This window comes from Trichechus manatus, unplaced genomic scaffold (assembly GCF_000243295.1).
Source record: "Trichechus manatus latirostris isolate Lorelei unplaced genomic scaffold, TriManLat1.0 scaffold00291, whole genome shotgun sequence".
Lineage (NCBI taxonomy): Eukaryota > Metazoa > Chordata > Mammalia > Sirenia > Trichechidae > Trichechus > Trichechus manatus.
The window spans coordinates 590,862-605,867 of record NW_004444227.1 but is presented as its reverse complement, the minus strand read 5'-3'; the positions used below and the strand labels follow the sequence as shown (position 1 = coordinate 605,867).

The 15,006-nt window shown below is 36.6% G+C and overlaps 1 protein-coding gene across 1 annotated transcript in view; it reads right to left on the bottom strand.

Moving 5' to 3' along the window:
* Nucleotides 1–15,006, bottom strand: part of RAP1GDS1 (Rap1 GTPase-GDP dissociation stimulator 1) — a 155,238-nt gene that overhangs the window by 116,357 nt on the left and 23,875 nt on the right. The window contains exon 2 of the mRNA XM_023725189.1: nt 14,388–14,498. Within this exon, the coding sequence (XP_023580957.1) occupies nt 14,388–14,498 (111 nt within the window). The remainder of the gene's footprint in view (nt 1–14,387; nt 14,499–15,006) is intronic.

Here is a 15,006-nt window from a genome sequence, read left to right as displayed (position 1 = left end):
GCACAAATATGGATCTCTTCCAGTCAGTTGGCCAGGTAGCTGTCTTCCAAATTTCTTGGCATAGACAAGTGAGCGCTTCCAGTGTTGCATCCATTTCTTGAAACAGCTCAATTGGTATTCAGCCAATTCCCGGGGCCTCGTTTTCTGCCAGTGCTTTCAGTGCAGCCTGACCTTCCTCCTTCAATACCATCAGTTCTTGATCATATGCTACCTCCTGAAATGGCTGAACATTGACCAATTTCACCAGCCTCTCCTTGGAAACCCTATGAGGCAATTCTACTCTGTCGTATAGGGTTGCTGTAAGTTGGAATCAACTTGATAGCAACCAGTTTGGTTTTTGGTTTTTTTTTAATAACTGTACTTGTCAGAGGCTAAAATTTCCTCTAGTGTCTTTGCTTTTGTCTCCCCTGTTCTCTTTGGGATTCCTTAGAGACGCCTTTTTAAACAGATCTGAGCCTTGCAGATCTTTCAGATGTAATCTCGTTAACCACACAGGAGCTCCATGAGGTGGTGGTAAGGTATGGGGGAGGGGAAACGTTCTGTAATCCTATGATTAGGTCTCAGTCTTTTAGTAGGCCAGTGCCTTTGGCCTGTCAGCTTCCCAAGTGCTTCTCGGGGGCTGGAGTTAGGTATTTCCCTTCCCCCACGTCAAATTGAAAACAGAAAAACAAAAACACTGCAGCTGACTCAATTCAAACTCATGGTGACTCCATGTGTCACAGAGTACAACTGTTCCATAGGGTTTTCTTGGATAATTTTAACGGAAGCTGATCGCCAAGCCTGTCTTTGGTGGTATTGCTGGGTGGGTTTGAACTGCCAACCTTTATTTTAGTAGTCAAGCGTGAACTATTTGCACCACCTAGGAACCTTCCCATGCCAAGTAAGCTCTGGTAAAACCCAAGTTCGTTAGGCTCTGGTAAAACAGTTTATCTTGAGGGCAGGCCTTTAAGGAAAATAGAATGTTCTGGGCATTTATCCAAATGCTTACTTTTCCCCTCACACTGTAGGAAGCAGCAGAAAATTCTCTCAGCTTCCCCACTGACAACCTGATAGGCCTCCTGGAAGTAAAACTCTTGAAAGTGTGGGAGTCCCCTTAAGTCTGGGCCCCCAGGAGATTTTACTTCTCAAGCTAGTCCACGATCAGTCTCCAGCAATTAGTTACTCTTTATGTATTCCCACCAGTTGCTGGCTCCAGTAAAGCTGTGATTCTTGGTATTTGCCTATCTCACAACTGTTTTGGGGTAATGCTTGCCCTATGACCACAATTTTTTGATGGCTCTAACAAGAGCTGTTGATTTTCAGTTTATTCAGCCTTTTTCTAGTTGTCAGGATGAGAATGATAACCTCCAAGTTCTTTATATGTCAGACCAGAAACTAGAAGTCAAATTGCTGATAGTTTTGACACGTATTGAGTGTCTTATATTTTAAGAATTCTATCAAGAATTTTGAAGAATGGAAATATTCAAGCACAGCTTGACCAAAATAAACAATGTCATTAAGATGTACACAAGAGAAAAAGATGTTTGTGCTAAACAATATGACACGTATAATTTGGCAACAGCACTAACAATAACCAAAAAACGAGTATATGGTCACATATGCAGGTGTACAGGCATATAAGTATACAGCTAGATACAGATGAGCACATATATGCACACAGACATAAGTATCTATACGTATGTGAATGTTTAGACATGTGCGCGCACGCATATACATTCACAGAGAACACAGTTACAGATATTCCTCAGATATAACCAAACACCTTGTAAGAAATGGTTTCCTGGGTTTGAAGGCTTAGGACCTTAGTTTCATGCAACAACTCGGTTAACTGGCATCACAAAGTTCACGTTCTGTATCCTAGTAAGGTGAGTAGTGTCTGGGGTCTTAAAAGCTTGTAAGCAGCCATCTAAGATACAACTATTGGTCTCTACTCATTAGAAGCAAAAGAGAAAAAAGGAAACCAAAGTCTCAGAGAAGAAACTAGTCTACAGCACTAACAGCCTACACGAGCCACAGCCTCATCTACCCTGAGACCAGAAGAACTAGATGGTGCCTGGCTACCACTACCAACCGTTCTGATCAGGAGCACAATACAGGGACCCTGATAGAACGGGAGAAAAATGCAGAACAGAACTCAAATTATTAAAAAGTCTAGGTTTACTGGACCTGTTGAGACTAGAGGACTCCCTGAGACTATCACTCTTTGAATCTTGAACTGAAACTATCCCCTTGGGTCACCTTTTAGCAAAATAACAGATCAACACACAAAATAAAGGATATTATCCATGAGTACAGTGCTTCATTGAAAAATCATCTAAATGAGACCAAAAGGTCAACAATTACTCTAAAGGAAAGACGAGAAGATGAGGAAGCAGGGAAACTAGAGTACTGGAAATGGAACCACCAAAATACAATTAAAGAGAATGCAGACAAAATGAGACTAAATGGGCACACAAGCACAGGGGCAAGGATGAGAAGGCAGGATGGGACAGGAAAGCTGGTAGGGAACCCAAGGTTGAAAAAGGGAGAGTGTTGACATGTGAGGTTGGCAACCAATGTCACAAAACAATATGTGTACTAATTTACTAACTGTTTAATGAGAAACTAGTTTGTTTTGTAAACTTTCATCTAGAGTACAATTAAAAAAAAAGGGAAAAAATAAAGAGAATGTTGACACACTGTGAAAAATTAACTAATGTCACTAAACAATTTATATAGAAATTGTCAAATGGGAACCTAATTTTCTGTGTAAACTTTCACTGAAAACACAACAAAATATTTTTTTTTTTTAAAAAAAGGACATAATCTGTAGAAATACCAATCACTAGTTATGTAAAAACTAAAGTTTTCACTTTGCATTAGGCTAACCAGGTTTTAGAACGTATTTTTTCAAAAGCAAACACATGCAAAAATGTTCTTTTAAACCTGCAGAAATCATTGTAGAAAATTACCTTGTCTTCATATTATCCCTCCCACATGCACACATCAGAAAAAAAAGATGATCATTCTATAACTAAGCTATTATGAGCCAAATGAAAACATTCTGTTTGCTCCTTTAGTACAACGAGTAGAAAAGATGCATAATACTAACTACGGGAAAAGAAAATCATAAGCATCAAAAATGAATTCATCTTACAGAACACCTTGAATATTAAAAATTAACTGAATATTAAAAACTATTCTCTAATCTTAGGAACAGATCCCCTCCTATAAAATGGAGCTCTTCATAAGGGCTGAATAACCATTTGCTAAGGATGTGACAGAAAGAATTACTACCTGAATACTGGGTTAATAAGGTTCTTACAAACTGTAAGATTAAATGATACTCTGATTAAAAACACCTTCCCCGACCCTGAGACTAGGGAGCTAAAGAGCTCTAGAAGAATCATAGTAAAAACACTACAAACACTGTAACTCCATCTCTAATTTTAATAGTATTATTTAGCATCCTGTCTTACTCTTCCTGTCACTTGGACTTCTCTGCGTTTTTTCTTCCTCCTCATTCTAATTTTATCATACTCTGCTTCACTGTTTTTAGGAATACAGGACTAAGAAAAAACGTCAAGGAAACAAACAATTTAAAGGCTCTCTTTTTGTGTCGCCCTCACAGGTATATGGTTTTTTTCCTGCAATTTTCTTCCTCTCTTTTCTTTAGATGTATCAGTAAATTCCATTGTCTTAGAAATGACAGGCTAGGTCTTCCTTTCCAATGTGACAAACAGTCACTTTTACTTTTCTATTTGTTCACTACTAATCGAGAAATTTGCTATAATGCTTATTAGACCATTTAATAATCATTCACTCTAAAATATATATACTCACATTATTTTAATTATTCTTTATCTACTAATTCCCATTAGGTCAATATTTGTCCCTGAATACCCAAAGGAAGTATAAGTTATATTAAACCTCACTAGTAGCCTAAATGACCTTGACTCTGAAATTATAAAACTACCCCTAACATTAATACTTCCAACAAACAAGACTTGTTATAAACAAGTTTCATAATATTAAAAATGGTAGAGATTTACTCTTTTTAATATTAATTGACTAGGCTAGGGATTTATGGTTTAAAATTACACATTCTTGATTTTCTAAGAAAATCATTAACTAAAAAGCCGATTTCCTTAACATGAAAAAGAACTTTTACATTAAATCAAGAGGTGTTTTATTTAATGGTGAAACATCAAAAGCCTTGTCATTAATATCAGAAACTAAGTAAGATATTAACCATATCCCTGGTATTTAACTTTTTGCTAGATGTTCAAGCCAACACAGTAAGTCACAGTTACAGCTACAAGGGAAGGAGGAAATAAAAACATCATTCTTTGTACATGTTATAATTTCGTATCTAGAAAACCCAAGTGAATTAGCTAAAAGTTTACTTTAATAAGTGAGTTCAAAAGGTGACTGAATATACAAATAAAAATACAAAAATCATCTAGCTTTCAAATTGATTTCTAATAATAACCACTTAAAAGTTATAATGGGAAAAAAAAATCCGTAACAACAAAAAATGTGAAATAATTAGGAATACTTTAAGTAAAAAATGTTTTGAAAGTATATTAACCAAACTATATTATCTAACTGAGACATAAAAAGAAGAGTTGAAAAAGAGAAGATATAACCTTTATTTTTTGATTGGTAGACTAAATATTGAGAACTTTTCAATTCTCCCCAATTAATTTATGGCTTACCACAATCCCAACAGAACTTTTTTCAGGAATGTGATAAAGTATTTCTAAAATTTCTGATATAATGAACAGTTGAAAACAATAAAAATTTTTAAAAGATTCACAAAATTTGTCTAGAAAAAAAATTAGAACCTCATACAAAAATCAAAACCTAACCCGTTGCTGTTGAGCTGATTCCGACTCATAGCAACCCTACAGGAGAGAGCAGAACTGCCCTATAAAGTTTCCAAGGAGCAGCTGGTGGATTCGAACCGCCGACCATACATCAGCCATACATACATTCAATCCTCATACATCAAATGAAAAGGTATTAAGCATAAAACGAATAAATATATACCTGTTGTATTTTACAAAGAGCTCCCATTAGGAAAAACAATGATCCACCAAGTTTTTATTGTTTCCCCAAGTGTCTTATTACAGATTACAAAGTCAGTCAACTAGTGAAACTTTAATTTTCTTTGTTTTACAATCCCACATAGGTAATCAGGAAATCTGAATTGTAAGAGTAAAGGCATTTAGACCATATACAAAAGCTGTCTAGAGGAAATACAACTCATCTGGGCTATCAAGTACTTAAGAAAGTAAAAACTATCATGATACTGCCCATATCTTTAGCTTCTAGTTCAAACATCTGTAACTATAGTAAAGACACTGAGAATAGGTTAATTTAATCCTTGACAACTTCAATCTTTTCTCCATTTATTATGACGCTGCTTATTGGCCCAGTTGTGAGGATTTTTGTTTTCTTTATGTTGAAGTGTAATCCATACTGAAAGCTGTGGTCTTTGATCTTAGTAAGTGCTTCAAGTCCTCTTCACTTTCAGCAAGCAAGGTTGTGTCATCCGCATAATGCAGGTTGTTAATGAGTCTTCCACCAATCCTGATGTCACATTCTTTTTCATACAGTTCAGCTTCTGGGATTATCTGCTCAGCATACAGATTGAACAAATATGGTAAAAGCATACAACCCTGACCCACATCTATTGTGACTTTAAACCACGCAGTACCCCTTGTTCTGTTTGAACAACTGCCTCTTGATCTACGTGCAGGTTCCTCATGAGCACAATGAAGTGTTCTGGGATTCCCACTCTTCACAATGTTATGCATAATTTGTTATGAACCACACAGTCGAATGCCTCTGCACAGTCAACAAAACATAGGTAAACTTCTTTCTGGTATTCTCTGCTTTTAACCAGGATTCATCTGACATCAGCAACAATATCCCTCATTCCACGTTCTCTTCTGAATCCAGCTTGAATTTCTAGCAGTTCTCTGCCAGCGTGCTGCTACAGCTGCTTTTGAATGATCTGCAGCAAAATTTTACTTGTGTGTGATATTAATGATATTGTTTGATAATTTCCACATTCGGTTGGATCACCTTTCTTTGGAATAGGCATAAATATGGATCTCTTCCAGTCGGTTGGCAAGGTAGCTGTCATTCAGATTTCTTGGCATAGATGACTGAGCACTTCCAGAGCTGCATCTGTTTGCTGAAACGCCACAACTGGTATTCCATAATTCCTGAAGCCTTGTTTTTCGCCACTGCCTTCAGTGCAGCTTGGACCTCTTCCTTCAGTACTATGGGTTCCTGACCATATGCTACTGCCTCAAATGGTTGAATGTCGACCAATTCTTTTTGGTATACTGACTTTGTGTCACTATACCATTTTCTTTTGATGCTTCCTGCATCGTTTACTATTTTCCACGTAGAATCCTTCAATACTGCAATTCAAGGCTTGAAATTTTTCTTCAGTTCTTTCAGCTTGAGAAATGCCAAGCGTGTTCTTCCCTTTTGGTTTTCTAACTCCAGGTCTTTGCACATGTCATTATTAGACCTTACTTTGTCTTCTCAAGCCACTCTTTGAAATCTTCTGTTCAGCTCTTTTACTTTATCATTTCTTCCTTTCGCTTTAGCTACTTGACGCTCAAGAGCAAGTTTCAGAGTCTCTTCTGACATCCATTTTGGTCTTTTCTTTCTTTCCTGTCTTTTTAATGACCTCTTGCTTTCTTCACGTATGATGTCCTTGATGCCATTCCACAACTCATCTGGTCTTCAGCCATTAGTGTTCAACGCGTCAAATCTATTCTTGACATGGTCTCTAAATTCAGGTGGGATATACTCAAGGTTATACTTTGGCTCTCATGGACTTGTTCTAATTTTCTTCAGCTTCAACTTGAACTTGCATATGAGCAACTGATGCTCTGTTCCACAGTTGGCCCTAGCCTTGTTCTAACTGATGATATGAGCTTTTCCATCGTCTATTTCCACAGATCTGGTCAATTTGATTCCTGTGTATTCCATCTGGCAAGATCCATGTGTACAGTCACCGTTTATGTTACTGATAAAAGGTATTGCCAATACAGAAGTCACTGGTCTTGCAAAATTCTATCATGCCATCTCTGGCATTGTTTCTATCACCAAGGCCGTATTTTCCAACTACCAATCCTTCTTATTTCCAACTTTCACATTCCAATCACCAGTAATTAGCAATGCATCCTGACTGCATATTTGATCAATTTCAGACTGCAGAAGTTGGTAAAAATCTTCAAATTCTTCATCTTTGGTCTTAGTGGTTGGTGCGTAAATTTCAACAATAGTGGTGTTAACTGCTCTTCCTTGTACGTTTATGGATATCATACTTCACACATTCATACTTCGTACATTCCATGTTCCAGTTATTAATGGATGTTTGCAGCTGTTTCTTCTCTTTTTCAGGCATGCCACATCAGCAAACGCAGGTCCCGAAAGCTTGACTCCATCCACATCATTAAGGTCGACTCTATTTTGAGGAGACAGCTCTTCCCCGGTCATCTTCTGAGTGCCTTCCAACCTGAGGGGCTCATCTTCTGGCACTACATCAGACAATGTTCTGCGGCTATTCATATGGTTTTCATTGGCTAATTCTTTTTGGAAGTAGACCAAGGTCTTTCTTCCTAGTCTGTCTTAGTCTGGAAGCTCAGCTGAAGCCTGTCCACCATGGATGGCCCTGCTGGTATTTGAATACCGGTGGCATAGCTTCCAGCATCACAACACGCAAGCCCCGACAGTACGACAAACTGATAGATGCATGGGAGTCTCTTTCTAGAGACAATATAATCTGTGTAAGGGTCGTTATGAGTTGGAACCGACTCAATGGCACCTAACAACAACTACAACATCACCCCTAGGCTCCTGGTTCCCTATTCCTCTCTCCTCTTTTCCATTTGCTCTCTAGTCTTCATTGAACTCTCTCACACATGTAGGCTCTGAAGCTGAGTCTGCTAGATTTGGATATTCATTTTTATCTCTAATAGTTTAAAGTTCTTAGTCTTCTAGTTACACTAAAGACATGGGCTATGGTTAGTTAATTTTATTTGCTTTTTTTGTTGATCTGTATGGTTTTTTAGACAATGTGTAAAGAGACTGAGATTTAGGTGGCTGCCACTATTCTATGGTAATTCATGAGTCTCAACTCATCAGAAATTCTCAATGTCTTTTTAGTTGACTATTTCCTCTAGTTTGGTCTAGTGTCTCATAGCTTTCAAAGTCTTATCTTTATTTGGTAAAAACTGAACCTTTGGTAATTAAAGATAAGCAACAGTCATAAGCTTTCATGGACAATGGATCCAACTAAAATAGACACAATAACTAAAAGGGACACATAATACAAAAAAAAAAATAGAAGGAAGATGAACAATATACTGAATTCAGCTTGCAAAAGAAACACATTGTTTCTGTGGTGCAATGACACATTGGGGTAAAAAACAAAGCGAGACTAGATACTACTATAAAAGAGCAGAATAAAATAACTTTTATTTCCATTAAAACAGCAATAATATTCCATGTTTAGTGATTATGGATTTAGCATGAACCAGTACATAGATCAAGAGTCAGTTGTTCGAACAGAACAAGGGGATACTGCATGGCTTACACTCAGGAAACGTGTCCATCAGGGTTGTATCCTTTTACCATACCTATTCAGTCTGCATGCTGAGCAAATAATCTGAGAAACTGGATTACGTGAAGAATGTGGCATCAGGATTAGAGGAAGACTCATTAACAACCTTGCTTACTGAAAGTGAAGAGGACTTGAGGCACTTACTAAAGAAGATCAAAGGCCACAGCCTTCAGTATGGATCACACCTCAACATAAAACAAAAATCCTCACAACTGGACCAATAAGCAACATCATGATAAATGGAGAAAAGATTGAAGTTGTCCAGGATTTCATTTTACTCAGATTCACAATCAACAACCATGGAAGCAGCAGTCAAGACATCAAAAGACGCACTGCATTACGCAAATCTGCTGCAAAAGATCTCTTTAAAGCGTTGAAAAGCAAAGATGTCACTTTGAAGACTAAGGTGTGCCTGACCCAAGCCATGGTGTTTTCAATCATCTCATATGCATGTGAAAGCTGGACAATGAATAAGGAAGACCAAAGAAGAATTGACACCTTTGAACTGTGGTGTTGTCGAAGAATATTGACTATACCATGGACTGCCAAAAGAACAAACAAATCTGTCTTGGAAGAAGTACAACCAGAGTGCTTCTTGGAAGCAAGAATGGCGAGACTACGTCTCACATACTTTGGATATATTATCACTAGAGATCAGTCCCTGGAGAAGGACATCATGCTTTGTAAAGCAGAGGGTCAGCGAAAAAGCAGAAGACTCTCAATGAGATGGACTGACACAGTGGCTTCAACAATGGACTCAAGCATACCAACGACTGTGAGGATGGCACAGGACCGGGTAGTGTTTCATTCTTTTGTACACAGGGTTGCTATGAGTCAGAACCGACTTGACGGCACCTAACAACATCATTGAAAAAAGCACTTGATAATAGGTTCCAATGTCTCTGACTTAGGAAGTAATTCTGCTATCTGAAGTCTGTATTAGAAATACTGAAGGCATAAAGCAGACTAAAAGAAAATGACAACAAAGTTTTTACTGGTAAGAGACCATTCATGGAGTAATCTACATTAGCAGCTTATGAGTATTATTTGGCATATTCAGCATTACAGCCTAGAAGGGAGCCAACAAATCAACAGAACAAAATAAACAGCAACCTGAGAATTCAACAGGTAAGTGGGCTTAAAAAATAACAATTCAACAGGTAAGTGGGTATTATGATATACATTTAAGAATTTGACTTTTAGCTTTGGACCTAGATAAACTTTTTTTCCTATAAAGACAAGTAAAAAACTTGTGTTCTATTAGAGAATTATTCTATGGTAAATAATGTAAGCTATTATCTGACTTCTGTACGAAATAGGAAGTGTCATCAAGCAAGTAACTAAGTAAAGTTAAAACACAAAGGTAAAAGAGATGATGAGACAGAGAAAAACAGTCTACTCCTTCAGGAAGAGTTTAAAGCTGTACCTATGATTAAGCCAGCATTGTTATGTGGTTCCCACAGCAATGCACATGGTCCTCATTCCCTTAGACTAGAACAGAATTTTAATTATGAATAGAATGTTAAGTTTTTGTGTCTCTGGGCTTTTGATTCACATTTAGTAGTAGGTGATATATAGATACTATATTCTTGATGACCAAGTCCTGTCTTAATATCTAGGGACAAAACAGGTGGCCTATTGTTTGAAATTTTCAAATAAGCATGAAATAGATTAACCACACTACAATTTCCACAAGCATTTACTGAGAATTCCCTAACCATAACCTGAATCAAAACAGAATGGAATAAACAGGGGCTGATTTCCCGGCTGGTGGCCTTCAAGTATTCACTAAAAAATTTTAAAACTGAGATCAGAAGTATTTATATGAGTGAATGAATGCCTCTATATTAATTAAAATCAGAGATTTAAAACAAAATGCTTTTCTACAATAATGTTTTCTATAAATTAGAAAGAGTCCATAAAGTAAATACCATATTTAATGATACCAAGGAGTCCCTGGGTGGTACAAATGGTTAACACAAACCAAAAGGTGGAGGTTTGAGTCCACCTAGAGGTACCTTGAAAGAAATGACTGGTGATCTACTTCAGGAAAAAAAAAAATCAGCCACTGAAAACCCTATGGATTACAGTCCAACCTGACACACATGGGATCCCCATGAGTCCGAATCAATTCTAAGACAACTGGTATATAATATTTCCAAAAAGAAAAAAAAAAAATCACTCTGAAGTCATAAATCAAAGTTTTCATTTCAGATTACAATCAGTCGTAATGAATAATTCAAATATACCAGATCTCTATGGTATAAATATTTTAATAGCATTATTTCTTTAATTTCAGAAATATTCTTTCCAATGACAGGTTAGTAGATTGTAAAATCAAATTTTAATTTTAGATTTCCATTACACGTATTCCCATCTTATTCTTCTACAGAATGGAGAAATTTTTCTTTCTTGATCAGGTGCAACTTCATGCAAACAACGACATTTTTAGCTAAAACATCTGACACTAAAAATGTCATTGTTTGCATGTAGTTGCACCTGATCAAGAAAGAAAAATTTCTCCATTCTGTAGAAGAATAAGATGGGAATATGTGTAATGGAAATCCAAAATTAAGGTGGCACACTGGTTAAGAGCTACGGCTGCTAAAGAAAATGCCAGCAGTTCAAATCCACCAGCCACTCCTTGGAAACCCTATGGGGCATTTCTACTCTGTCCTATCGGGTCACTAAGTTGGAACCAACTCAACAGCAACACGTTTGGTTTTTTGGTTTTGTGTAAGAAAAGCACAAACAGATTCACCTAAGTTGGATATTTTATAATTTTACCTTTTTAAGAGAAGAGAGGTAGCAATGGATCAATCACTTTACTCAGGGAAGTAAGGACAACTGTAGAAAATAAACATCCTACTGTTATATTTTTACTTGTTTAAAAGCAAGATACCACTTCTATAAAAGATATCAATAAACACCAATAAATAAATATCTATGATCAGTCTATAGCTCAAGGAAAAAAAAGCTTACATATCATCCCCATCTTTAATAATAAAAATTTTAAATAAAAAGCAAAAAATTAACAAACAATATTAAAATCTAGCTTCTTAAATTAAGTTCATAGTCATAAACCCAGCAAAAAATTACACTTTTCTCAGAGTGTGATTTTTTTTATTCTGTCAATGAAGAGTTCAAATCTAGACTCTGGATTCTGCCAGACCAAAGCAAGTAACTTCACTGAAGCTGTTTCCACATCCTTTAAATGTTGATGTCTAACTCATGGGGCTATAAGAAAGATTAAATTAGATAACCAGGCCAGTGCTATGTACACAATCAGTGATAGATATTATTCCTAAATCAAAATTACATGTCTATATCAATTTCCTGTATGGGGTTGAACTGTCCTCCTTCAAACAATACAGTGAAGTCCTAAGCCCTGGTACCTGTGAATATGACCTTATTTGGAAGTAGGATCTTTGCAGATGTAAAAAAGTTAAAATGAGACCATACTGGATTAGACTTAGGCCCTAAATCCAATCAGTGGTATCCTTATGAGATACAAGTAAGACACAGGGAAGAAGGCCAAGTGATCATGGAGGCAGAGATTGGCGTGATGCATCTTCAAGCCAGAGAACGCCAAGGACTGCTGGCAACCACCAAAAGCTCAGAGTGAGGCATGGAACAGATTCTCCCTGAGAGCCTCCAGAAGGAACTAATCCTGCTGACACCTTCCTGTCAGACTTCTACCCTCCAGTACTCTTTAGAGACAATAAATTTGTTGTTTTAAGCCACCCATTTGCAATACTTTGTTACAGAAGCCTTAGGAAACTACTATATTCCTTCATCCTATGTAAAATTCTCGTTTCAGCTGACATGAGACATTATGTTAATTAGCGAGGACACTGATGATTTTGTAACAAATTCATAAGACGACATATTCCTTTTGTTTCCCCCTGGAGAGTCATTAGTTAAATTGATAGTGTGTTGTTGTCATTAATACCTCATGGTTATCTGACCTTAACATTTTATAACATACAATTTCAAGACCATTTTTGATACAAAGGTTCAAGGAATAATTTCCATAATGGGTCTGAAATTTAATCCAACAACTGTATACTTGCTAGTATCTCTTGAATCTGCTCTTTAAAAAACTATAAACTTTTGCTTCCTTCTTTCTTCCCTTTCCTTCTTCATCTCTGTCTTCCAGTCATTCCAAGAGAAGACTGAGCAACCCTCTACGTGTGAGCAAGGAAATACTCTCTCTGTCTTTCAGATTCTGAAGCCAACGGCCCATATAGGAATTCTACTTTTTTATAACATCGAGGGAAAAAAGGGACCACTGAAATTATAGACAACTCTTGAAAAATGTAAATTTGAGGTACTCAGTTTACTTAGACTAACTGCATTATTATGTAAAGCTGCCTATATAGGCACTGTAAAACTCAGGTTATTACGTTGTTCTTTCTAGTCCTCTAGACCAACGTTATCCAAAAGAACCTTTTCTGATCATGGAAGTATTTTGTGTCTGTGTGTCCCAGTAAGGTAGCTGGCAAAGCAAATGTAACAACTGAGAAATAAGACTGTGAAACTTAATTTTAATTTTATTAACTTTAAATAGCCACATGTACCTAGTGTCTACATTAATGGGCAGCACAGCCTTAGACATTCTTCTTTCCTGTCTTCCTTTTTCTTTTAAATCTTGAGCCTTATCTAGATGCTCTCACTGAATTCCTGGTTTCAAATTCCTTCTATTACTACTAAGATTAAATCGCTTGATAGAGTTATAATCTCAAAATCAAAGAGAATTACTAGAAAGAAATTTTAAAAACTAGCTTTAAAATGTGTTTTTTTGATGGATTTAAGATATTCTAAATCAGAGGGAACAAGGGAATGAGGTAAGAAGGAAGGAAAGGAGGGAGGGAGGGAGGGAGGAAAGAAAGGAGGCAGGAAGGAAGGAAGGAAAGAAGACAAATACCTCTGACTGCTTGAAACTGAAACCTTAACAATACATACTTTCCCGAGTTCTTTGTCAGATACATAATTAGTCCCAGGATAAGACCATGGTATAATTAACCGCAAATACAGGACAAACCATAGCAGGAACAAGTAGAATTAAGGGAACAAATGAAGATCACTTGTACTTGTATATTCACTGTGACAGTACGGAAATTAGTGAATAGAAATATGATACATCAAATGCAATAATACAATGTGTTAGTCAATAAAGAGCTGTGTGGTTTCTGTCTCTAGTATAATTTACCAAAACACCAAAGATCAAGTCTTACCTCAATTTTAATGGATTTTTTTAATTGCTGATGGTTCCTTCCAACTGAATCTATACATAAACACATTATTTTAAAGTAAAGTTGTACCAAAAGTGACCGTAAGATCTCAGAAAAAAATTTTTAAGTGTTTTAAGCTCCCCGTCTCTTCTTCTCTCTTCTCCCCTCCCTACACATAAACACATTGTCTTTCTTTTTAAAGCACAAACGTAAGTGTTAAGAAAAACAACTATGATGCTTGTCTGTTTGGAATGAAACAATAACCTCCCTCTGGGATTGGTACTGATGTCATCACCACCAATCAATTCCTTCTTTCTTTCGCCTATCAACTTGGCTTTCTGTACACCTTGCGGGGGCAAAGAGGTATGGGGGGAGAGGGGCAGAGGGTGGGAGGCTGGAACATATAAAACAACCACAGTATTCAGAGATAGAATTCAAGTTATGTGCTAAACTACCAATTTCTGAATGTTTGCTGATTTGATTCTTTTGTTTGACATTTGAGTAAACATAATGTAACTTACTATTTTGAGCCAGGGCTTGAAGCAGACAATCCAAGCATCCTTCTAAACTATCCTCAGTCCTGTCTACAGCTGTTATCTTCAGCTTCTTCAAGGTGTCACTGAGATTATCTGCTTATAGAAAAAAGAAAAGAAAACTCACCAACTTGATAACATCATATCTTATATGATAAAAGGATAGAGAGTTACCACTGCCAAGCAGAAGACTCCAGTTATACTGAATTAATCCCGACATGTATTCCAAAATGGAAATGGACTACATTTATTAAAAAAAATTTTGAACAAAATTTTATCCATCTAACGGAAATATGAAATATTCATTCTATATGTGTAAGATACCAGTAACATTCCACAGACTGTGACAGAACATCTTTTTCAGCATTCTTATACCTTATTAAACTTGTTTAGAAAACCAGCCAAGGCCAATCAAGAAAAACTAAATGTCCCCCAAAACTTATGTATTTTCAAGATACAAAATGAAAATAAAGGTTCAGAAAAGTTTCAAAATAAAATGACATCAAATAACACAAAGTGTGCGACGCCTAGAAAAACCTACTTCAACACTGCCATTTGAGAAATACGCCAAATCAAAGTATTGCTTTAAGCCAAAATCTGTATATTT